Genomic DNA, 25,078 nt, shown 5'->3' with positions numbered 1-25,078 from the left:
AGTTAATTTTGTGATTTTAATATTAATTATCCTCTCAATTACTAGTCATTCATTAATTTCAATACTAGTTATCTTCCCCTTATGATGATAAACAATGATTTGATTTATAATAATGATTTCGGTACCAACTCTATTTATCTGTTGATTTTAATACCAATTATGTATTTTTTTTGTAATTTATTTTTTCTTGTTTATTTTTTGACTTGGAAAAGATTTTTTTTTAAGTATTTTTACCCAATCTTTCAGTCATTCCAAGACCAAAACTGATTATGGAACCGTTTTTTCTTTTTTCTTGGTAAAATTTTAAACGACCGTTTGACATCCCTTATATATAAACTTGGCACATACAAAAAGCTCTAGGGTTTAAGCACGGTTTCTGTTAAAGAGAAGGGAAAGATGTTTTTGGGCGCGTTTCCTCGGAAGCCGGACAAGGCGACTGCGCTGAAGCAGCTGAGGACTCATGTGACGATCTTCGGAGTGGTGGTGATCGTGATTCGAGTTACTCCTTACATTCTCCATTACCTCTGCGAAGAAAAGGAAGAACTCAAACTGGATCTCTGATGCTCACTTCGCTGTTCTGATACGAGGTAAGTGAAAGAAATTTTTTTTTTCTCATCTATTATAATTTTTAGTTTATATTACGAAAACATATGATTCCCTTGATATGTCGCTTGACTTCTAAATACTTTGTTAATCGCTATAGAAGGTGCTCCCAAGTAGAAGAATAGATCTTTGGGGCATATTATATCTGATTGATTTATGCAAAGAGCGAATACTCTAGGGTTATTATTAAATTTAAAGACGAAAACATATGGTTTTTGGTATCCTTGCGAAAATCTGACTTTTCAATTGACAAAGAGGTTCTATGTCAAATTTCAATTTTAAGAATAATTAAAATGATTTATTCCTGGCACTGCTTGAATCTCTGTTTCAGGCCTGAGTGTGGCGAATACTTCAATTCTTTGCTTTATACATGCGTAGGAGAAGAAGAAGAAGAAGAAAACAAAGTCTTCCTTGTGAAGTGAACCAAAGGTTCGATGATCATTACACTGACTTGTTGACTGAAATATGTTATAGGTAAATGCATTTTCAAAAACAGAAAAAAAAAAGCATTTACATGCAAAAAAAAATTCGGCCACCGTGAGTGCCTAGATCGGGTCCTCCTAAGTATCATAAAAAATTTACATAATTTTACTCTATTTATAAGTATATTCTATTAAAAAAAAAAAAAAAGATTTTTGGGAAAGTTGGGACTTATTTTTTTAGAAAAAAAAAAAAAAAAAGATTTTTGGGTAAGTTTGGACTTACTTTTTTGGTCCAAGGTGTATTTCTTATGTGGATGAAGCAAGAACCACTCTTAGATTCAACTTTGTTAGGCAAAAAATGGAAATCTCTATATTTCCCCAAGTTTCCCACTCATAGGAGAAAAAAATAAGAAGAGAGGGTCGAATTATGCTAAAGAAGGCTTGAGTTTCTTTTCAAATTAACTTATATAGGACATGGTTTAAGTCGAACCAGTTGGTTTGGTCCAAATTTTCCGAAACAACATGGGAAATTTCGTCGAAACATGGTCGAAACCTGTGACTTTTAAAGTCACAGGACATATCGTTTCGACCCTTGGGGATTTCGACTGAGTTCTTGATCCATGCTCACGTGTGTGGGTAGTTGGTTTTTTGAATAAAAATCTGGTTGACAGATTAACAGATTGAGAAAAGAATAGTTATGACCGACTCCTAGGAGGCAATTTCCTTGGTTCTTTAGAAATTTAACTTTCATAGATCAGGTGGAGTTAGTTCTTCAGTGAGAGAAACTATGGTTGGAAGATAAGCATATAGCCATATGATTTTACATTCTAAATGAAATTCCTATTTGTTGCAGTATAAAATAAAGGACTACCAGCTGTTTGGACTCTTATAACATCGTTGATGTACTTAACTAGCCAGATGATTTTTTTTTTTTTTTTTTTTTTTTTGGGGGGGTGGGGGGTTCAATTACTACCCCATTATGAACAATATACCTTTGCAGATGATCAATGTCATGGTACTGAACTTGTTAAGTTGAGCTTTATTTTATTGTTCAGCAGTCAATAGGCCCGAACTTGATTCAATCATTCCATTTTCATGTTTCACAGTCAGTAATGGTTGGATATGCTTACATGGGTTTAACAGTGCTAGCTGAGGACTTACCATCAACCCAGTGGCACACTAAGGAGGTGCGCCTAAGTTGAGGGGACTGTCAAATAACGAAGCAAACAAGGTAGTTCATGTAAAAACATCCATATGGGCGACCCCATGCTGAAACAATATGAAAAACCTTGTGGTGGAAGAATTGGACCTGCCCCTTAAATTGAGACAACAAATGTATCACCTCCACCAGCTTCAAACATACATCGCATTGAGTTGGTTATGTAGGAATCACCGTAGTATACCAAGCATACGATGTCGCCTGAAGGCTGCTGCAAGGATAGACGCTTATGCGCTAGTGTTTAAGGACAAACCTAATCCTTCCATTGGTAAACGGGAAACTGAAACAGGTAGGAATAAACATAATCGGGTTCTAGCATGAACCACAAACAAAACTACGTTAGTTGTGTCAATCCTTGGGTCCGTGTTCAACTATATGATGCATGCTGGGTAGGCTTTAGGACAAACAAGGTTCCCTTGACAGAGATTGCCAGTATACCCATCACCTGTCTACACAAAGCGAATCAAAGTTAAACCAAGCTATATTTTAAGGTCTGCCATGACAAGCTTGATTTCAATGTGGTCTGAAGGTAATATTTGCCAGTGTTACTGTTATTGTTGCTATTACTTATGCCAAATACAATAGAATAGATATGTGCATCAATTACATACTGCTGGGTTTCTGGCATAATTGCTCATGGAGATGTTATGACCTAAGTTTTGCCTATTGGTATTTAGTATTGTAAGATTTCCTCTATTTTTATTGTTCCAAGTGTTGAGATACTCATGTTGAGCTGATCCAGTTCAGTGCTAATCAAGTTTGTAAACTTTTCAGTGGACGTAGAAGGGAGAGGATCAGGATGATGGAAATTTGCAGTTCTTAGGCTCATTTTTTATTGTTGTGTAGCAGTCGTGGTTGTGTGGCCAACTTTCCCTGTTGATCCTATGCCAAGGGATAAAATTGTATATGAATGATTTTCTATTGAGGTTTACTCATTTGGAAAATTAGATGCCTTCTGTGTTTTATAAATTCTGTGGGCCAATGAAGTGCTCATGGTCTTTGCATGTATTCTGCTAAAACGTTCACCATGAATCCATCTTAAAAAGCTTATTGTCGGTTGACTATAACTGTGTAAGCCATATAAAGTTTTCTCTATATGCAGTATGGAGGTACCTATTATTTATATTCCGTCAGCTTTGCAAGAGGTACTGTGATATTATCCAAGGTCTCAGGTTGGTTATGGTCACTCTTAGCATGGATGTCTTGAGTCTCTTGACCCATTGGTCAGCTCCCATGGAAGTTTTCTGGGGATTGAATGGCTTACCTCGATGTACCTGGAAACATATTTGTATGAGGAAATGATGAGGGGGAATGAGTATGTCCCAACCAAAAGAAGAACAATTCTTTTTTTTTTTTTGGTGATAAGAACTCCTCTTCGTGGGTGGTATGGAATTCTAGACGTGTTCAACCACTTCCCATGGTTTCTTATTTGTTCAAGGTTACTTTATTCTTTCATCTTGTGTTATCTAATGACTCTGTACCCTCTTTGCTTTGTCCAAATGAATACAATCTCATCTTTTGAAACACCAAGGGAATAATACCCGCAAAACTACAGAAGATAAATGAAAAAGGTCAGAAGAGAAAAGGTGTGTACCGTGCACAAAGCTCCCACCGCTTGGGGGTTTAGGGAGAGGGATAATGTACGCAGCTTTACCCCAGCTTTGTAGAGAGGTTGTTTCCCCACTCAAACCTATGACTACTAGGTCATAATGGAGCAACCTTACCGTGCACCAAGGTCTGCCCTCTTAAAAGGTCAAAAAATGAAATGGTGATTCTGATACAAAAAACATGCTTCATCCGCCCATGATCTAGATTCTACTGGGAAATTTCAGAAGTAGCTTCACATGGTATATGGCGTCGACATCAGATGGTTGTGGATCCTTCTGGGCAAAGACGGCGATACCTCGTGCAAAGGCAAAGGACCCCGTTCCACCGACCACTGTTAGCTCTTCTCTGGCCTTATGTGTTATGTGTTTGGCCTGGACACTGAGACTACCATTGAACTGCGGTGTGTTGAAGGTGAGATATATGATGTTGAACATGGAATGTGCAAAGTGCTCTATCGGAATTATGAACCCCTGAGCTTTGCCGATGACTGGTGAACTGTTCTCAGCCCCTTCAGTAATGGTGTGGTGGAATACGAATGCTTCAGCACTGGATGGCGTTACCGGTGTAGAGTTGGTGGGATGTGTTTTTTGGGGATGTTGGATGTACAAGGAGAGGGCTATTGAAGGCCCTGTTTGATTCTTCTGTCGCTTCCTGTTGGCTACTGGTGAGATCACAGCCAAGAGGATAACTGCTAATATGGCTGCAGAGACTGCGATGCAGAATATGATTCTGGGCTGCATCACGAGCTATCTGAGTTGCATTCAGATCTTTATTCTTCCTACCCTTCTTGGAGGTGGGGTTTTATAGTCTCAGATCTGATTATTTGGTCACCAAAACCACTATTTAACATTCAAACCTAAACCATATGGATTCTCAGCTCATTCCCACTTCAACTTTCCAAGGTGGACATTATAATGAAGGGGATGGACCTGTCCTCGTTGCTTGACGGAGTTGGTCACTTGGTCGTTTGAAAACTGGCCACGCATAGCCATTTTCAAGAACCTACACAATAATGAAGTGATGGACAATTGGTGGGTATTTTCTGGGAGGAGCTGTTGTGGCTTGTGGGCGATAAAGGAATAAGGACAAAGAGGCAAATTGAAGGCAAACAAAAAGTTAAGCTTCCGTATGGCACTTTGATAAGCTTGGACTACATGGATGCCTGTTTCATATAATCTGTTAGTGATCCCTCAATCTAACGGACATAACCAAAGGCGTGAGGACATCCACTACTTTAGATTAGGGGTGTCAATTCCTAAACCAAAACCGGTAAAACCGGCCGGATCAAACAGATAACAACACGGATCGAATTGAAGCCTTATTGATTCGGTTCGGTTTGGAGTATTGCAACCCCAAAACCAAATCGAACCGTATCGGAAACCGGATGAACCCGAAATCAAACGGAAATCGTTTCAAAACCCAGACCGAAACTGAAACCAAACCGGTAAGAAACCGAAACACTCCAAAATTCATTAAAAAAATCAAAATTTACATAGTTTTGTATACATTTGTATGGAAAGTCGAATCCAAACTAGACCAAAACCAACCCGGTTACAAATCGATTTAAGAAACCAAAGACAAACTGAAACCAAACTGCATCAAAACCGAAATCAGAATTTCCTTATTGTTCGGTTTCGGTTTCAGCTTTCTCACACCGAAACCGACTCAACCCAGACCGAAACCGAGCTGGACCAACCGATTGACACCCCTACTTTAGATCAGCGTTTTAAAAAACAGAATCGGATTTGAATCACCCGAACCCAATCTCAATTCAAGCTGATTTGAATCGGCCTCTCTGTTCAACTTTTTAAGGGCACCACCCGGTCCTGGCCAATTCCAATACGAATTTGACCCAATTCAGACGCTGATTCTTGCTTTTAAAACTCAGTTTTAGATGCCAAAAGCCATCTTTGTGATGGTGATTCTATTTACCTTTCCCCTGTCGCTTAGCCTTAATGGAAGCTAGTGCCAACGAATTTATGTCTCTATATATGTATGGGTAATTTACAATACCACCCCTTGAAGAATGCTAATATTAGAGGGACATCCCCTCTCTTTCACCAAATTAGACTCGAACCCCTTGCCGTCAATCAGCGTTACAGAATATATAAGAATGCTGACATCAACAATTCATATTTTTCCTAAATACTATTTTGCCCTTAAAAATAGAGAAATACCAAAATTACCCTTAATGGTTGTATTCCCAAAATCGATTGAACAATGAAACTCAACTCACGATCGCGTGAGTCACTGAGTTGGAGAAGAAGATCCCTTACCTGATCGATCTGCGGCTACAACCCCTTCTAATGAAGACGCCAAACCTTCTCCCTCATCTCCTCCTTCTCCACCACCGCCATCACCTCTGCCTCCATGTCCGCCACCAGAGCTTGGCACGCCACCTACAGATCCGGCCTCATTGATCCAAATACCGGTGATGCAGACTTGCACGAGCTCTTCAATGGACTTACCAGTGGTGAAATCATATCGATCTCTAGACCTTGGTTCTTGATTCTACATCGGAGGTTCGACCATTGAGTTTTCCAGATCGCCGCCGCTGACACCACTCCTCCACCACGCTGACACTGTTCCCCTTCTCTACTTCTCAAGTTCCCTAATATGGGCGATCGCGTGAATCACTGAGTTGGAGAAGAAGATCCCTTACATCTGATCAATCGGTGACTACAACCCCTTCCGGCGAAGGTGCCAAACCTTCTCCCTCACCTCCTCCTTCTCCACTGCTGCCACCTCTGCGTCCATGTTTGCCACCAGAGTTTAGCACGCCACTGACAGATCTGACTTCATTGATCCAAATACCGGTGATGAAGACTTGCACCTTTCTCTCCAAACGGGTAATCAAATCCTTGACGAGAATTACTCATTTTGGTTGCAATTGCTACCAACCCTTTTGGGAATGGTTTCTATCGAGGCCCGCTTAGGATCGAAGTTGGAATTACCGAAAGAATCAAGAGCGGCTGATTGTAAACATTTGAGGAAGGAAACCAGTGGGGCAGAGGGTTTAATTGGACCTGTGAATCAGAGAGGTCACAGAGAGGTAAAGTTTCAGAAATAGGCATGGATGTGAATAGGAATGGGAGGAGGAAGAAGATGAAACTGAGTCCAGTGAAATCATTTGTTTTGATCCAAATACCAGCGATGGAGACTTGCACGGGCACCATTGGAGGTAGCACCACTTGCCGTCGATAGAATGAACACAACTTGTCGGCAACAACTGCTCCGGTAGTCTGGATCTCCACGGACTCATAGGTTGAGGTACAGAAAAGGAACGAGGGAGAGAAAGTGATAAGTGATCAGGGTGATTAAAGGGTGTTTTTGGAATAGTATAATAAGGTTGTTTTACTCATAAGGGTAAAATTTGTCATTTCACAATATCACTTAACATAGATTGATGACAATGGGTCCAAGTCCAATTTGGTGTAAGAGAGAGGGTGTCTCTCTAATATTGGCATTCTTCAGGGGGTGGCATGGTAAATTACCCAATGTATATTTAAATGTAAATGCATAGATATATGTTGGTGTCCGTACATAGTCCAGGTCCAGATCATCATCTTAGATACGATGATCAAGCAAGGAGCCCAGGACCAGCCAGAGCTCTTGGGCAATTCAGGTTGGCTCAGAAATCCTCCAAGCCCAAGAATTAAGATAGAATTGTTTTGGTTTCTTGCATGGCCCACATTGGACTCCTCGTATAGCAATAATATGTATTTATATACCACATCCACTTGGCAGATTAAATGGGTTTCAGATTCCAGATTGGATAGGGGCCAAGGTCTTTGGTTACATATCGAATTTCAGCTGTGGAGGAGCTGACCTCATGGCAAAATAAAGTTCCAAAACAAAAGTCAAGCTTTCTGAAAATGTCTCAGAACAAATGGACATTTGAAACTAGAAGGAAAAAATGTCAATGTGTGTGAGAAGGGCATATGAATGAATTTGGTTATGGAATTTGACAAATGGTCAATAGTTTATGACATCATTTTTTCACATGGTAAAAACTTAGGTGGTTCATAAGAAAAAAGTTCTTATAATCCTAAATTTTCTAACGAAGAATTTAATATAATCCTCAATGTCCATGGGCCATTCAATCTGCGACAAAATGACTAAAGTGAGAAATCACACCAATGAAAAAATGAAAGATAAGAAAGAGGTTTCTTGTTGAACTCCTCCAGTCCCCCGGACGGATGCTTTACATCGCCCTATTCATTCCTCCCTCCACTCACGGAAAAAAATCGTCTGTTTTTCCCCATCCCTGTTTTTCTTGTCGTCTTCTGCAGGTAGAAAAACAAGAAAAACAGGGATGGGGAAAAACATACGATTTTTATCCTCCACTCACACGGTCACACCCCAACAGTGGCCCCACCCCTTATAGCTACCCCTTGGGCTGCTATCCTAGTGGCTAAAGAAAGACAAGATTCGCTAGGCAGGGGATCCACATTTTGTTTGAGAGAAAGTGCCAACGTAAGATCCCACCACTTATCATGTGAAAAAGACATGGGAAGGAATTCCCATTCTAACACCGTTCGATTTCCCAAGAATGTGTACAAATACGAGAGTTAAATGAGGTGCTTAACTTACACAAAAAAATATGAGTTGCTTAGATTCTTATCAGACGGTAGAAGAAGCACTAATAGCTCTAAATGGGCCCATTTGACCTACGTGAGTAGGTTAACGTTTGCTTTATTTGGCAAATAGCTGAGAAAAGAAGCATGGGAATAGTCGACAAAGATTACACCATTATTCCACATTCCCCAACGCAAAGTGCAAGTCTTTAGTAGAGTCTCCAGACTCTAGAGAGAGAGAGAGAGAGAGAGAAAGAGAGGCGAAGGCATGACACCGGCGGCCTCACCGGATTACGAGTTCAAATGGGGACCATCTCCCGCTAAAATCCATCAGCCACCGGCTAGGCTTACCGTCAACTTCAGCCCGTCTCTAACTGCGATGGTGGTCGTGGTCGCCACCGCATTCCTAGTGGTCACCTATTTCCGCCTCATCTACCGCCACCTCCTCAACCCAATCATTGACCACTTCCGGTGGTGGCGTGGCCGGTGGAGACACTGGCGCCACCGTCGTTCCTATGACCCTTCCACCACCGACATCGAATCAATCCCATCGAACGCCATATTCGAGTCTGCCACCACCCCCGCCTATCACTTCCTTTCCCCTGCTCACGGCCTCGACGAGATTGTCATCAAAACTATCCCTCTCTCTGTCTACACCACCAAGAAATGGTCCAACGATGCCGCTCGTGATTGCGCCGTTTGTCTACTGGATTTCCAAGATAACGACTACATCCGTACTCTCCCCGTCTGCGCCCATGCTTTTCATGTCGATTGCATCGACAAGTGGCTCAGGTCCCACGCCAATTGCCCTCTCTGCAGAGCCGGAATTTTCCAACCCGAATCTCCGTTTGTTCCAATGATGGCAGCCAGAATCCGCCCAAACCTTGAAGATCGGGTCTCACAGACCATATTCCTCGAGCACGTAAGTGGAGCGGCTCACGAATCCGAAATCGCCCCCTACGTTGAAGAGGCATCAGCATCAGCATCAGCATCAGCATCAGCATCAGCATCATTGGTATCACCGAGAAGAAACGAGAACCATGACAGGTATACCTGCAACTATAACGGAGGTCATGATTTCCTGTTGAAGCGATCGTACTCGTTCGGGTTCGAGAGTAACTTCGCAGTGGATCGGTTCATGTTGGAGCCAGCGACGGCTACGCCGTGCGGGTATCGAAGGGCGAGCTTCTGGAGAAAATCTAGGGTTTTCTCGTTCAGGCACTACAGGGGAATGAAGTCTCCCTTCTTCCGACGAAGATCGGGGTTCTATCCATTGTCTGAGTCGAGCTTAAGATTCTCCGGCGGAGGGTATTCGAGACGGAGCAAGTCGTCGGTGAGCCCGATGTTCATGAGGACATCGATTGGGGTGGGGTTATCGTCGAGTAGGATTAGATGTGGAGATCCAGAGGCGTTGCTCTCGCCGGAGAGATTGAACAAACGGTGGTAATTAGATCAGCCAAATGGATGTGTTCGCCGGAGAATCGACGGTTGGGACTTCGAGCGAAGGGTACATAGAGATAGACATAGAGAGAGAGACTTATCAAAAAAAAGAAAAAAGAAAAAAAGATGATATAGAGGTATGAGAGAGAGAGAGAGAGAGAGAGAGAGAGAGAGAGAGAGACTATGTACAAGATTCCTAAATATACAAATAAATTCCCCATTTCAATTCTCAAGCAATCAGATAAGTCTTCCAAAGCTTACAAATAATTAAATATGTATTGCCAAGTAATAATAATCAAACAGCAATTCTTAATATACAACCACTCAATTAAGACGAAAATAATTGAACCCTTAGGTTTTCTTTTTTTAATTATAATATGACTCATATATAAGATATAATTATTAAATATGGATCTTTACCAAAAAAATATTAAATATGAACAATCTAAATGACATTTTTGTAAGTGTATATAGAATTTGATACCTTCTTTTAATTTGTCTTATTTTTAAAAATTCTTTTAAATTTTTCATATAAAGTTTTTTTTTTAACAAGTCAAAAATGATTTTCAAAATTGTCATTATCATGTATATTTTTCAAATATAGATATCAAATAACAATATTTATTCTCATTGAAAAAAATGTATAATACTAGAAAGGGCAAAAAAAAAAAAAGGCTAGAAATTATTTGACACAATTTAGGGGTGTCAATAATAAGAAATTGCCATTTAGTATTAATCAACCCTAAAAAAAAAATAATTTAGGCATCTTAAATGGAACCTAGTGGTTTTGGTTCTAACTGGTTCCTTATTGGGCTCTTGACTTTAAATTCATTGGGAAACCCATTTTTGAACCATCTCGTCCCATTTAATAATCAGTCACAAAACTAAGTCTCAAAAACATCCCATTTAGTTACACTGCTATAGGACAGGTCGATTCCGGATTTTAGTGGGATGGGTCTTGATTCTAAATCTCTCCATGATTTTAAACATTTAATTTGCATTGTGATAATTGATTTAATATTTAAATCATGGCAAATATAATGGTTCAATTCAATCTACGTTTCGTTAAATGTTTTAATAATACAATTGGATATTTTTTTATGATTCGATCATAGATTAGATTTTAACAATGCATATCATGGTTTAACTTGTAAAATGAATAGTAATGTTCCAAATCAAAAGTTTATAGATGTCAATATGTGATGTTTGAACAATATCCTTTCAATTAGAATCTTTCAAAAGCTTTAATGGCCATCGCAGTTGCAAGAGGGTAGGGATGAACGGGGTTGCAGGGCAGGGTGAGGATGGGATATTTTTTTTTAAGTAGAAAAGGAAAAAGGAAATAAGAGGAAGAGAGATGGCGAGAAGTAGTAATAGGTTAAAGAACAGTTTGGCCATTTAAAAATATTACGAATGAAAAACAGGGAATAGAAATCTAAATGTAGAAGAATATCAGAAACAAGGTTTAAGTTAGGTGATGGTGATTAAGCTTTTTTTTTCCTCTTTTTCTCCAAACCAGATTATTCTTATATGACATAAAATGCAATGGGCTGAAAGTTTCAGCCGATCTGCATCATCCCCTGTCCTTTTTCAGTAAAGAAATTTGAAAATTTTGCATAAATTGCTTATTGACATCATAAATGATTTTTCTGCTAGAAAAAATATATGAACGCTTTTGTGGGACATTCCGGATGAGCATTGGGCTGAAGAGACTGTTTTGGTGGAAGATTCTAAATCTATAAACCTGTGTGGGTAAAGTCTAAAAGTGAAAAGGGTTGGGTAAGCCATTGGAATTGGCATAACAAGAAAAATAAATAAATATAAAAAAAAAATGGATGATTGAAAAGTTTGAGCAATTTTATAAAGTTAATGAATGGTAGAGATGAAAATCAACTTTAACGAGGAATAAAAAGTGGACACAAGACTATACATACCTACAAAAGAAATTGGAGGAAGGAGAAGTTGAACAATTTTATAATTTTAATGAAAGGTAGAAACAAAAATTATATTTTAAATGAAGAAAAAAGTGGGTACATGAGTGTAGTGTACATATATCCACATACATTTTTCTCGCTCCTTATTTAATGATGTGGATTACCCAATAGAATTATGTTTTTCTCTAGTCATGTATGATGTCAATATAGAACTTGTCAATCCTTCTTATTTTAATGATGAATAAAGACAAAATGAACTTCAACATTTATAACTTTTTGAAAGTTAGATAGACCTTAGTGTACCTATTAGAATCTTTTCATATAGATTCTTCTAATTCATTCCATTATTCCGTGCTTTCGTTTGATTGGTTAATCAATAGAAAATATATATTTTTTAAAATGACTAATTTTTCTGTGGTTGAAGTGAAGTATTGATTTCATCACAAATATAAAAGTTAACAAGTGAGGAACAAGAATTTTTTTTTTTTATATTTCTTTTTGGATAAGAATTAAGGTTATTTATTAAAAACGTGACCAACGTAAGATGTCAAATTACGTAAGTCAAACAGCCAAAGAATGAAAAGCAAACAAGATATCTCACTCACATAAGATATAGTATTCCTAAATAAAGAGTTAACTACACTGTTAATCTCTTTGAAAATATAATAAAGAGAACAATTCTTAAATACTAATGCCATGATTTGAAGAACTTTGAAATAAAAAACAACATGAGATGAAGTGGGATACTTAGGGCCCGTTTGATAATATTTCAAGAAACGTGTTTCTGTCGTTTCTGTTTCCAGAAACAGCAGAAACGGAGTAAAAAGCGTTTGATAAAACTATTTCGTTTCATTTATTTTCAGAAATAGAAATAGAAATTTTTACTTATTTATGCTTCAAGAAACGATCCAGGCGAAATAAGTTCAACTTGTTTCGTCGTTTCTAGAAACGACTTGTGGCCATTCTTTCATTGGTTACTATCGACTTCTAAAAACATGACTTATCAAACACCTTCAATTCCGTTTCTGTTTCCAGAAATGGAAATTTATGTTTCTGCCGTTTCTTGAAACAGAAACTGTAAAAACATTATCAAACAGGCCTTAATGCCCTTCATGCACTTTTTTTCGTCAAAACACAGTAACAATTACAGGAACGTATAATACTATTCACAGAATATATGCTAACTTAGGTGGGCAAACTCTTTTGATTTCAACCTTCCATTAAAACCCATATTAAAATTTAATGGGCGCTATAAGGGTATGGACCATTATTACCTTTTGATACCAGGGCTTTTCTAATTGGAGTTGTCAGGGAGGCACCAAGATGGACGGTGTGGATTCATTTGGGACCCACTGTGATCCTAAGTATTGGCCTGTGACTTGGGCAGTTCACAGTTGAGAGCCTTTGGCAAAAAATAGCACTCTTCTCAGAGTCTCACGTGGTTGAATTAAATAAAACTAATGAACAGAAGAACAGATGTTCTTAGAAGAACAGAAAATAAGCGTTAGATCCAAAAAGCATGCAATCGAGGAATGTGCGGGTGAAGCTGCAGCAGAACAGACTGAACTGAAGGTGAGTTCATCACTAATTTTTTTTAATGGGTTATTTCTTCCCAAATTCCTGGACTTGTTTTGATTGCTTGTAGATAGACGAAAGAATTTGAGGTTAGATCAGGTTAGGTCATCATCTCAGTAAGTTCTTACGTTTACGCTATCTAAGTATCTATTCAAAAAACCCATTTATATGATTATATATTTCCTTTAAAATGATATTAAAAGACAATCTGTAACACAAATTCTGAAACCTGTTTTTAATCAGAAACGCTTTTTTCTTCTCAGTTGCAGGTTAAGAGAACAGATAGATAGAAAAAGTTCTTTTACAATTACTGGGATTCATGGGAAGTTTGGCATGGCAGAAGTTGATGACTGAACGACTACAATGAGCCTTTGTAAGGGGAGCGAGAATTTCAGCCGTAGAACCCAACCGCCATGGATGATTTACTTCCTGGCTCCATGGGAACCGGCGCTAGTTTGTCTCTCAGATTGGGTCAGACCATCTTCTCCTCTGCTTCTCTTCTCTTCATGTCTGTGGGAGTTGAGTTCTACAGCTACACTGCTTTCTGGTACTCTCTTCCTCTCTCTCTTTCTGGGTTTAGTATTTTTTTGAATTTCTCCTCTGTTTTTCTCTGCAATTGTTTGTGCGGGTTTTATACAAGTTCTATAGCAGGTTTCTGAATTCCCAATTTGTTATTCTTAACTGTTTATTGGGTAATTAATCTGTAATTCGTGTTATAGAATATTAAAAGATTGCCTCATAAAAAGGAAATTCTTGTGTTTCTTTACATCTTCTTCGAAACCCCAAAACTCATTAATCTGTTTGTAGGTGTCCGCTTGCTGGACTTTAGTGTCTGATGCTCGATTGGACCTGATAGTTTTCTTGTCATCTTCTTGTGGTGGTAAAAAAAATTGATTCTTGGAACCATAGAAATAGTCTTTCGTTCTAAATTGATTGGATCCTTGGATCCTTATTACATGATCCAATCCCAATTAATTTCTTATTTGGATGAATTTCTGTACTGTCTCTACGGGACCCATAGGTCTCATTATGAAAGTCCATATTCATTTTTTTCATGAATTTATTTGTAGATAGTGCTTAGCTGGGGTGGGTGAATACAGGTCTTGAACACAGGAAGGTCTGTGGTTGTGATGAAAGCTTGAATATGGGGACATGAAGTATTATCTCCAGTGCTGTCACTCTGGGCAGAATGGGAATAATAAAATCTAGGAAAATAGAGGAGAAAATTAAGTGACAAAGAAAGGAAAATGATAGTCATAACTCAAATATCCATATCATTTGGTGCTTAAAATGTTGACGTTAACGAAATGGACAGGGTTCACCCCTTGAACAATGAACCTGTGTGCAATAAAGTTCTATAAAATGCTGACCAGCACTTAGGAAGTGCTTCATTGTTCCTTGTATCCTCTTTGTTATGTTCTGTTTCACTGTGTCAATTGTTCATGAATAAGGGAGGTAAGATCCATCAAATGGGCCCTTGCACCAAATTGAAGTTGGGTATTTGGTCTAGTGGCTAGTGTTCTGTACTTCTGCAGGACTTAGCAGATAATTACTTGAGGATTTATTATGAGAGCAGCCAAGTTTCTTGTCCAATCATCTCTTCATTCCATTTCAGCTACTCTTTATTCAGCCACATTACAGTCCTGTTAACAAACTTTTTTGATACTCATGTTAGCTATCAGTTGTACAATAATTTTTTTTTCTTTTCTAAAATAATTGTTTGCTTCCTAAGGATATCTATTATTCAGGCTTTTCCAAGCTTGGCCTTGAGGCTTGGGATAGACATCCTCATGGCTCCTAATGTAAGTAAGCATGAACACTTCTCGCTTCGTCATGTTGTATTGGTTAGACACTTCAGGAAAAGGAAGCTGCACAAAATATAAATGCGAAACACAAATAACTTCAGTTGTCTACTTGTTATAGACTTGTGATTGGAGTTCATCAAAGTACTTGATTTTGTCTGAGAAGTCATACTTAGGCATCTCATTGGAAGGTCACTGCTTCCTTGTCTGTCCTCCAAACAAACCCCCCAAAAAAAAAAAAAATTTTGTTTTGTTTTTCTTGCCCCACCTCTGTTCATATTGGATCTGCAAATACTTTGGTTTCATGTTTTGTAATAAATTTATGATTCATGTAACTGTGGACTTGGCAGCTTCTTGGTGACAGTCATGGGTCTGGTGATTCCATGGAGTTTCACACTGGCACTGGTGGATGGGTGTTCGATCCTTGCAAGGTGTCCTCTTCGTCAACCAGGAATACTATTCATCGTTGTTATAGGAGATTGGGTACGTCTTTGATTCATTCTTTCATTTTACAATCCAAGTGATGCCATCCACCTTTCCCATGACAAATACAATGTGTACCACAGGTCTTATCTATTCTCTCACTAGCAGCAGCTTGTGCATCAGCTGGTGTCATAAATTTCCTGCTTAACATTGAAGGGCTCATTGTGTTCCAAAGTTCTGCAGCAGATATCAGTTATCTACAGCGATGGCCTTCTTGTCTTGGTTTCTCTCAGCTGTTTCGTCTCTTTTTAACCTTTGGCTACTCCCTTCTTTGTGATTTAACTTCCTTACGTTCACCAGTCTCCACCATTTGATCATTTTGGTAAAACTGAGAAGTTGGTAGTTAATTTTAATTCAAATTGAATTGTCAAGGCTAAAGCAAATATTCCATCAAGAAGCTGGGAACTAGTGAATTTACTTACAAGTCAATAGATAGAAGCAGTGTCAACCTTTCGTGAGTGTTATAGAAGCAGTGTCACAATTGTCAATGTGGAACAAGTACAATGGGCTGCATCTGTTGGCCTATCCCAAAAATAATGGTTCCCTTAAAATTATTTCAGTAGTTCCTAGCAGTGTAAGGCAACAAAATGCAGAGGTGTAAGCTACAACAAAGCTTGCAAGAAGCAGCTGATCTAAGATAAGTGAACATCATAAATCTTTTCAACCTCTGATGCATTGAGTGTTGGTTTTTCAATGACACATATGGCCTCAAGACACATTGTGAAAACCCAACTCTTTCATCAACACTGAAACTTTTACAAAACTGATGCTAAGTTATTGGGCTGTTAGGATTGTGAAGTTTGGTATTTGTGGACCTAGAATTTGAAATTTATACATTCATGTTATTTCTTCTATATATAAATAACTTTGGAGAAGAAGTTGCACTATTACAACATGTTGGTCATAGGTTCAAAACTTAGAAACAACCTCTTTTGCGAAGCAGGGGGTAAGGCTGCGTACACTTGCCCCCTCCTAGACCTTGCAATAGCGGGAGTCTCGTGCATTGGGTTGCTCGCTCATGTTATTTCTTATTAGATCCCAGAATTTTAATTTCCTGAGTCCATATAGATTTTTCATGAACCTGTTTTGGCATGCATTTTCACCTCATTTGCTAGTTAGAAATATGGTATCAAACTATCAATCAAGCAATATTTAATAAAAACTGTATCTGCTACATTTTGAACAAATTGAAGAGGGTCATATTCATCACTTTGATTCCAATCCATTTCGATCAGGAAGGATCGGTTCTAGATTTTAGGATCTGAAGTTGTGTCGATATTGTAGGGAGAATAACAAACAAAGGCATACACGAGGTTTGAGGGGGAAAAAAAAAAAGAATTGATACCAAAAGTAAAAAATCCTCAAACTTTAGCATTGGAAATAAAGAATTTCCACTTTGATACCAAACTAGTGCTGATCGATTAATGAATCTATAATGATGGGCTCACTTAAGGATTGGATGAAGAAAATTCTAATTTGAAGGCTAGATTTAGATCAAATTTGAGATATGAAATAAGATAATTAACTAATATCTTTTTTATTTTCTTGGTAGAAAGATAAATAACTAAGAGAATTTTTTTTGGGTAGGAATAAATAACTGAGATCAATGAGCTAAGAATAAAGGAGAGAGAATGATGGGGACTAAAAATAGGGAGGATCAATCTTATGTTTTAGGATATGAAGTTGATGTCGATATAAAGACAAATGACAAAATCAGGTACGAGGGAGAGAAAAATGATAGATTATAGCAATAAAAAAACGATAAAACTTAAGAGAGAAGTAGGAAAGATAGGGGTTTGGCCATCAATGGCAACAACGACACCAAATCAATTCATTTTCACTCCAAATCATGGTGGGTGTTAGTTACATGAGAAGATCTCATCTACTGCAAACAAGAGGTGGCAACTTAGGCACCGTTTGATAACGTTTCTGTTGTTTCAGTGAAATAGCAGAAACGGCATTTCACGTTTCTAAAAACAAAAACAGATTTTTTGGTGTTTGATAAACCTGTTTCTCGAAACATTTTTTACAGACATAATGCCACAAAAAAATCCAATAATATCATCGGATGCCCAAAAGGGAGAGAGGGTTCAATTGCTTCTTTTTTAGGTTTAAATAGTTGAGAGATTTATCGGGCACAACAACATTTTTTTTCTCTCAAATTCGTTTCTAGAAACGACGTATGTTTTTAGAATTGTAAATAGATAAAAATTCTGATTTATGTTTCTAGAAACAGGTGAAACGGAACAACTTTATCAAAAGCTTTTTAGGTTGTTTCTCCGTTTCTGGGAACAAGAAAACGCAGAAACGACAGAAACAGAACATTATCAAACAGTGTTTTAGATTCAATGCCCTGGAGTGCCTTAAAGCACATGATCATGTGTTGGATTTCGTGACAAGGAGTTCCAGAGCATTGGATCTGAGCTGACGCCTCTTGTGTGTAATAGAGGAACTGGATCCTAGTTACATTGCTTATTTATAAAAACAAATAAAAAAAAATTCTTCAAGATTGGCTCATCTACATTCTTAACTAGGACTCGTAGAAAGCTTAGGAATCTCCTAATAAAATATAATTTTTTGTGTACCACTAAAACCCTACTTTTGAATTTTATATTTCAGTCTTTTATGGTAATAAAACCCCAAACTAAGTCCAACCCAAACTAATAATAGAACACGACCCAAGAAAAATATATAAATAGATAAAGCTTACATTTACATGTAAAAGTGCTTAAAATTGAATCCATAGGACGGAATTTGGGTTCAATGACTAGACGTAATAATGTTTGTTCCCCTCAGATGTGTAGCCGTTGGTTCCCGCCTTAACCACGGTCTCTTGATTTCCTGCCCTTCGCACTTTCTCTCCATCGCTTCTCCACCAGCGAAGACCAACTCCGATCCCAAATTCAAGTGCGCTACTCATCAGAATCTCCATTCTCATCTAGAGAAATGCTCAACCATGGAAGAGCTCAAACAAATCCATCCCCAGATTATAGAAAATGGATTGTCCCAAGAAAACTTTACTGTAGGAAAACTAATCGCTTTCTGTGCCATCTCCGAAATGGGCGATCTCCAATATGCGCGGTTGGTTTTCGATCGAACTGCAGAACCCAACAGATTCATGTGGAATAGTTTGATACGGGGTTATTCCAATAGAAATGACACCAAGGAGGTTCTTTTCCTCTATGGTAGAATGATAGGCTCGGGTCTTTCTCCAAACGAATTTACCCTCCCGTTCGTTCTCAAGGGTTGTGCTTGCGAGTTGGCGTTTATGGAGGCTAAAATCATTCATGGTCAGGCTCTCAAGCTCGGGATCGGGTCTCATGTATGTGTGCAAAATTCCCTCTTGAATGCTTATGCGCTCTGTGGGTCCATTAATGGTGCCCGAAGCTTGTTCGACATTATTTCTGAAAGAACTCTTGTTTCTTGGAATTCAATGATTGGTGGGTATTCCCGGATGGGTTTCTGCAAGGAAGCATTTTCTCTCTTTCGTGAGATGTGGGACTTGGGTTTGGAACCGGATGAGTTTACATGGGTTAATCTCCTTTCCGTTTGTTCACAAACTGGGAATTTTGATCTGGGGCGATTCGTGCATTCTTACATAGTAGTCACAGGGTCTAAAATGGATTTGTTTGTTAGGAATGCTTTAGTGGATATGTATGCTAAGTGTGGGCATTTGCTGTTTGCTCAAGTATTTTTCGATAGAATGCCCGACAAAAATGTGGTCTCGTGGACTTCTATAGTTAATGCTTATTCTAAACATGGGCTTTTGGATGTTGCTCGACAGGTGTTCAATCGGATGCCTGAGAAGAATATTGTTTCTTGGAATTCAATGATTTCATGCTGTGTCCAACACAACAGATGCAGAGAGGCCTTGGATCTCTTCACTCAGATGTGTAACTCTGGATTGGATCCTGACGACGCAACATTGGTAAGCATTCTTGGAGCTTGTAGCCAACTTGGTGATTTGATTATGGGGATGAACACCCATATTTACTTGTGCAATAGGAGTGTACCGCCTAGTGTTACCTTGTATAATTCCCTTATAGACATGTATGCAAAATGCGGTCCCATAGACATTGCCTTTGATATATTCAGGAAGATGCCTGAGAGGAATGTGGTATCATGGAATGTGATGATTGGGGCCCTTGCTATGCATGGGTGTGGTCTTGATGCAATCAAACTTTTTGAAAAGATGCAAGATGAGAAGGTCCCTCCTGATGAAGTCACGTTTGTTGGAGTGCTAAGTGCTTGTAGTCATAGTGGCTTTGTAGACAAAGGCAGACATTATTTTGACAGTATGAGTCTTGTCTATGCGGTTCAACCCGAAATTGAACATTATGCATGCATGGTTGACCTTCTTGGGCGAGGAGGTCACTTAAGTGAAGCAGTTAACCTAATAGGAGTTATGCCCGTAAAGCCTGATATTGTTGTGTGGGGTGCACTGCTAGGTGCTTGTAGGATTTATGGGGATGTAGAGATCGGGAAGCAAGTTCTAAAACAACTATTGGAGTTGGAGCCACATAGTGGAGGGCTTTATATTCTCATCGCAAACATATATTGTGAAGCTCAAAGGTGGGGAGACGTGAAGAAAGTGAGGAAATTGATGAAGGATAAACGGATTAATAAGGTTATAGCTCAAAGCTTGATTGAAATCGATGGCCATATTTATGAATTCATGGTTGGGGACAAGAGACATGTACTCTCGAGTACCATCTACTCCATGATCGAACAACTAACAAGTCACTTGAAGTCCATTGGATATTTATGTTGCACCTCAAGAGCCTTTTTAGATGTAGAGGAAATGTAATATTTTACTGAACAGAATCTTCTTGTTGTATAAGAGGGTTGGACTGCATAATTATATTTTTATCATCCACAGAAGCACTAGTGAGGAAGAAAAGGAAAACCACAGAAGAAGCATGAAAAGGAACTTCACCCATATTAAGGACATATTCATATTCCGTGTCCTTGTAAGTACAAGGGAAATGGAACTAACCTCATTGAACACTTGCATTCATGGGAAGATTCCAAATGTTTCTTTGGGCAACAGACTTCTTTATATCGGGTCTTAAAATTATCTTTGATCCACTTCTCCATTATAGGGCTTGAAGGATCCCTGTGGCACCACTGGAAAATAGTGAATAAAGTTTTGAGGTACATGCACTCATGCAGCACAATTGTTCCCGACTTGAAGATGTTATACAGTGTTGGATTGGGACGTGCGAAATTATGATGCCATAGTTTAATGTGGAATAAATCCTCTATTAGCATCTTGAGATTTTATTCTTTCCTTACTAATCTAGATCATAACAGTAATTCATGTTACACATGCAACTGGGTTCCATTCCTTGGTAAGATGGATTTGATTTGCATATATTTAGTTAAAGAACAATACTATACTAAGATTATTCTGTGGAATCTTTGAAACAAAATTTGTTATTTATTGCAAAAAAATAATTAAAAAATAGATGGGAATTTGTTCTCCTCCATCATTTTCCACTTCTACAGCACCGAATACAAGTGTACTTATATTCTGTTTCTCCAATTTGTTAGAGAATATGGTTTATGTAGATCATGAAGTCTCTCCAATTCTGTTTTATCTTTATAATTCAAAGTATAGAGTGAGCACATCCTACAGAAAGTAGGGGTCAACCTCGACCCACCATTGATTGGGTCCTCCTGCCTTGGATATATTTCTATTCTTACTCTTGTTGCGTATACATTATGTGGAACCCTTTATTCCATGCATTTCATGTAGGATATGTTCTAGACATAGACCTGATGGCCTGAGCCATGAAATCTTGTTTTATTCCGAAATAAGGATAATGGGGATTAGCAAAACACATCTATTCGATGTTGTTGTTGCTTGTGAATCTGATGGTTGCATTGAGAGATCAAGATGACCAGTTCCATGCATTTTTCTTTCCTTAACTTTTGTGCAAACACTTTTAGTCCAATGGTGTTTGATCTGTTGATAAGATAAGATTATTAACAGAGCATACCCCAGAAACCACTTTTGTTTAGATGCTAAAAATCTTATTCTCTAATGAATGGATTTGATCTTCTCTCTCTGTTTCTTTCTTTTGTGAGCCTCTTTAACAGGATCTTCAGTATCCCATTTATTTTCTGTTTTATTTACTTTTTTTGTATTTTAACCCTTTAATACTACAGCTGTTCTTGAACCTTATACGTATTTAGAACCACCATATAAGAAGCATACCCTGGATTCACAAAGAAGAAAGGTTCCTCTCCCCTGCAGGTTACCACCCCACCCCATCTCACACCATTCATAAGGTGGTCCCCACACTCCATGGATGGTGTGAGATGGGGTGGGGTGGTTAACTGTTCTTCACAAAGAACAAAAGTTAACTCTGTTTTAGAGGAATAACTTTGAACTGTGCTTGTATACTTTACAACATTATATAATCAGAGAAAAAGGCATCAAAAGGGCATTTTGGTGAATTCAGATAACCTGGGCCTCTTGATCAAATGGCCCCCTTGATTCTCCCCCCCCCCCCCCCACCCCCTTCCCCTTCATGACCATGCCAAGGTTATCCATGTAATTGTGTTGTCCTGAGCATATATCCGAACAAGCTTCAACTACATGGTGTTGTCCTGAGCATATATCCGAACAAGCTTCAACTTCAAGCTAGGCACCTTCCTATCAACTCATCCTTTACAATCACATAAAACCCTCATTAGAAGGCTAGAAGCTTTTCATTAACCATTTGCTCTCTCTCTCTCTCTCTCTCACACACACACACACACACACACTTCACCTATATATAGTGCCACTTTGGGTGATTACAGTGTTAGGAAGTAAGCTAGCCATGAAGTACGGGGAGATAACCCACTTCAGCCATCAACATAAGCTAAGGTTTGAATACACAGAAGATCCTTTCAAGTGTGATGGGTGCAAAGAAGTAGGCATAGGATCGCGTTACAAATGTAGCATCTGTGACTTCGACCTACACAAGCAGTGTGCCCTCCCTGCTCGCTCCATCAACCACCCTTTCTACCCCAAGTGTTCCTTCCAGTTCCTCCCTCGACCACCAGGGGATGTCCCTCGGTTCTGCAACGCCTGTGAGAAAGATGTTAATGGGTTTGTCTATCACTGCGAGTCCTGTGGGTTCGACCTCCATCCAACTTGTGCTAACCTCCCTCGCGTACTCGATGATGGTGAGGTAAAGCTCTATCTGTATCGCAAGGTAAGTGCATCTTGCCACAGGTGTGGTAGGAAAGGTCGAAGCTGGAGTTACAGGTCCTCCTGTCAGAAGTACAACTTACATGTAGCTTGTGTAAGGGAGATGCTTGTGGAGAGCTGGCATAATATCTATGTTGGCCGTGTAAGCAGCTATGGTGGCACTAATAAGAAGTTGGAAACAAGAATTCCAAGCCTGAAAGGAACACTTCAGAACCACCACCGTAGTAAAGGTAAAGTGCAGAAGTGTTGTCAGATGGCTGGGCTGGCTGTTCAGTTCATCATCTCTGCCGTCCTCGGAGATCCGACAGCTATCATCGCCGGCGTTGTTGGATCGTTAATATCCAAAGCATAATAGTTAAGGAGTCAAGAGGGGTGGTGGGTATGGGAGATCAAAGCCTAAAGGTACTTGGATAAATGTATCTAGTGGTAGTTTTAACTTTCAATGAAGTCTAATGTTTGGGCTTAACTTGTCAAAGGAAGGGTCGCAGTGTTTGTGTTATTTCTTGTACTTCGGTAAAAGTTTGTCATCTAACTTCCAATGTGAATAATGTAGAGATGTAAACGGATGGAATTCAAATCAAACATAACACTATTTGTATCCACATCCGATTAGTTTTCTGTGTAGAAAATGTATAACTAAAATGATGTAAGAACAAATGGATATCATAAAATAAAATCACATAAAACAACACAATGATTTATGTGACTCAGCAAGATTGCTTACTTCCACAATGAGATGAAATCTGTTTCACTATCAAAGGAAAATAGTGTTGAGTTGTTTGTCCTCACTCTTCTATCAGATTATAAAGAATGAACCATCATTACAAAAGGGCTTACAAATGCAAGCGATGCAATAAAAGACATTGTAATCCTAACAGATGGTTTCCGAGAACCCATCTTTTCGAATATGGATTCCTTAAAATGGATATGACCATGAATCAAATATGGATTTTCGGCTATCCATTTAGTTCCCCAGTCAATGTTCACATTCAGATTCTATGACCAAGTTAGTAAGTTTGGGTACAATAAAAAGAAAAAAAAGAAAGAAAGAAAAAAAAGGATCAGATATATGGGGATATTAAAACACTTAGGTATTAACAATACTTTAAAATTTTAATGTAAAAAAAAAAATACTATAATAATATGATACATGATTAATATGTGTTTAATATATATATATATTTGCCACTTGACAAATTTGTCCTTCCTTCTTAATCTCTCCTTTCCATTCTTTTTTATTTTCTTAAATTACTGGTATTCTTTATATTTTTATAATACTAATTAAATACTCTCTCTCTCTCACACACACACACACACACAAGCCCCTAAGAAGCTCAAAGCGGCCAAAAGCACTAATTTTCTTCTCATTTTCCATTTTATTCAAAAACTCTTCGTCTCCCCTATATATCCCTCACGTTTCCTCCCCTACCAACAGAAATTCTCTTGGATTCTTTCCTATTCATCCATATCCCCCTCTTTTCCTAATTAGATTCCCAATCTATCTCTAATAAGTTTCTCCCTTCCTTAATAGGAAACCTATTCTCCCTTTCCATCTCTCTCATGTGTCTCAAATCGGAAACTTTCCTTCTGAATAGATTTGCTCTCTCCAATGCATCTCTCCCTTTTTCCTCTTCTATCTCATCGCTATCTTTTTCTACCAAAAAAATATCTCATCACTATCTTCTACAATTTCTTTTTTGTGTACTATTTTTTACGATTTGATTGAAGATACACAATCAAATCAAGTTATTCTACTATTGTTATGCATCTTTCCCTTATAAATATCATTTTATTATTTATATGCAATCAGGAAACTTGATGACTCAGAGTCTCAGGTGAAAGAGTATGACCCAAGACGGAGCTCTACAGTCGAAGGCTCGAAGACCTTCTTATTGTTCAAATTTGTAGCAAAGAGAAGGTTATGAATTTAGCCTTCGTCTGCTTTGATTTTGTTTTTGTTTTTGTTTGTTTTTTGGGCTATCTGATGCAATATCTATGGATTTCTTTCTTAGTTGTCTCACAGAAAATAGGAGAGGGTGCATTGCTGCGTTTGGAAGAGACAAGATGGTTTATGAGGTAAAACTTTCTGTCCAACTAATTTGTTGCCTAGGCTTGACATCTTGTTCAAGACTCATGTTCTGCTCATATGCCATATTTGAGTTCCTCTTTTGATTTTGGATACTTGAGTGGTGTCATTGTTGTTTTATTCAT

General features: G+C 38.4%; 5 protein-coding genes and 1 pseudogene across 8 annotated transcripts; 5 read left to right on the top strand and 1 right to left on the bottom strand.

The window, feature by feature from the left end:
- The first annotated feature begins 324 nt into the window (after positions 1-324).
- Positions 325-3,709, top strand: LOC122073220 (mitochondrial import receptor subunit TOM6 homolog). 4 transcript variants are annotated; one of them, XR_006138686.1, is made up of 3 exons: positions 329-587; positions 935-1,032; positions 3,019-3,339. XR_006138686.1 is itself a non-coding variant. In XM_042637759.1 (2 exons), exon 1 carries the CDS (start codon positions 397-399, stop codon positions 559-561), a length of 165 nt encoding a protein of 54 aa, XP_042493693.1. In that variant the 5' UTR covers positions 325-396; the 3' UTR covers positions 562-587; positions 3,379-3,709. The 4 variants fall into 4 exon arrangements, 2 of the variants coding, with proteins under 2 accessions (XP_042493693.1, XP_042493692.1); XR_006138687.1 differs by having other exon boundaries at positions 935-1,077; XM_042637759.1 differs by lacking the exons at positions 935-1,032; positions 3,019-3,339 and adding an exon at positions 3,379-3,709 and having other exon boundaries at positions 325-587.
- Positions 3,710-3,758: 49 nt separating this feature from the next.
- LOC122073219 (dirigent protein 11) lies at positions 3,759-4,805 on the bottom strand. The gene has a single exon (XM_042637757.1). It carries the CDS (start codon positions 4,590-4,592, stop codon positions 4,053-4,055), a length of 540 nt encoding a protein of 179 aa, XP_042493691.1. The 5' UTR covers positions 4,593-4,805; the 3' UTR covers positions 3,759-4,052.
- A 3,817-nt stretch (positions 4,806-8,622) lies between these two features.
- On the top strand, positions 8,623-10,120 carry LOC122073239 (RING-H2 finger protein ATL65-like). The gene has a single exon (XM_042637781.1). It carries the CDS (start codon positions 8,698-8,700, stop codon positions 9,874-9,876), a length of 1,179 nt encoding a protein of 392 aa, XP_042493715.1. The 5' UTR covers positions 8,623-8,697; the 3' UTR covers positions 9,877-10,120.
- A 3,084-nt stretch (positions 10,121-13,204) lies between these two features.
- LOC122073379 lies at positions 13,205-16,121 on the top strand (annotated as a pseudogene).
- A 2,204-nt stretch (positions 16,122-18,325) lies between these two features.
- Positions 18,326-21,090, top strand: LOC122073243 (pentatricopeptide repeat-containing protein At3g29230-like). Its single transcript, XM_042637788.1, has one exon. It carries the CDS (start codon positions 18,443-18,445, stop codon positions 20,468-20,470), a length of 2,028 nt encoding a protein of 675 aa, XP_042493722.1. The 5' UTR covers positions 18,326-18,442; the 3' UTR covers positions 20,471-21,090.
- A 1,260-nt stretch (positions 21,091-22,350) lies between these two features.
- Positions 22,351-23,471, top strand: LOC122073433. Its single transcript, XM_042638017.1, has one exon. The coding sequence runs from the start codon at positions 22,494-22,496 to the stop codon at positions 23,217-23,219; it is 726 nt and encodes a 241-aa protein (XP_042493951.1). The 5' UTR covers positions 22,351-22,493; the 3' UTR covers positions 23,220-23,471.
- Positions 23,472-25,078: the final 1,607 nt, after the last annotated feature.

This window comes from Macadamia integrifolia, chromosome 3 (genome assembly GCF_013358625.1).
Source record: "Macadamia integrifolia cultivar HAES 741 chromosome 3, SCU_Mint_v3, whole genome shotgun sequence".
NCBI lineage: Eukaryota > Viridiplantae > Streptophyta > Magnoliopsida > Proteales > Proteaceae > Macadamia > Macadamia integrifolia.
The sequence above is the reverse complement of the archived record's forward strand: the minus strand, read 5'-3'. Positions and strand labels throughout refer to the sequence as shown.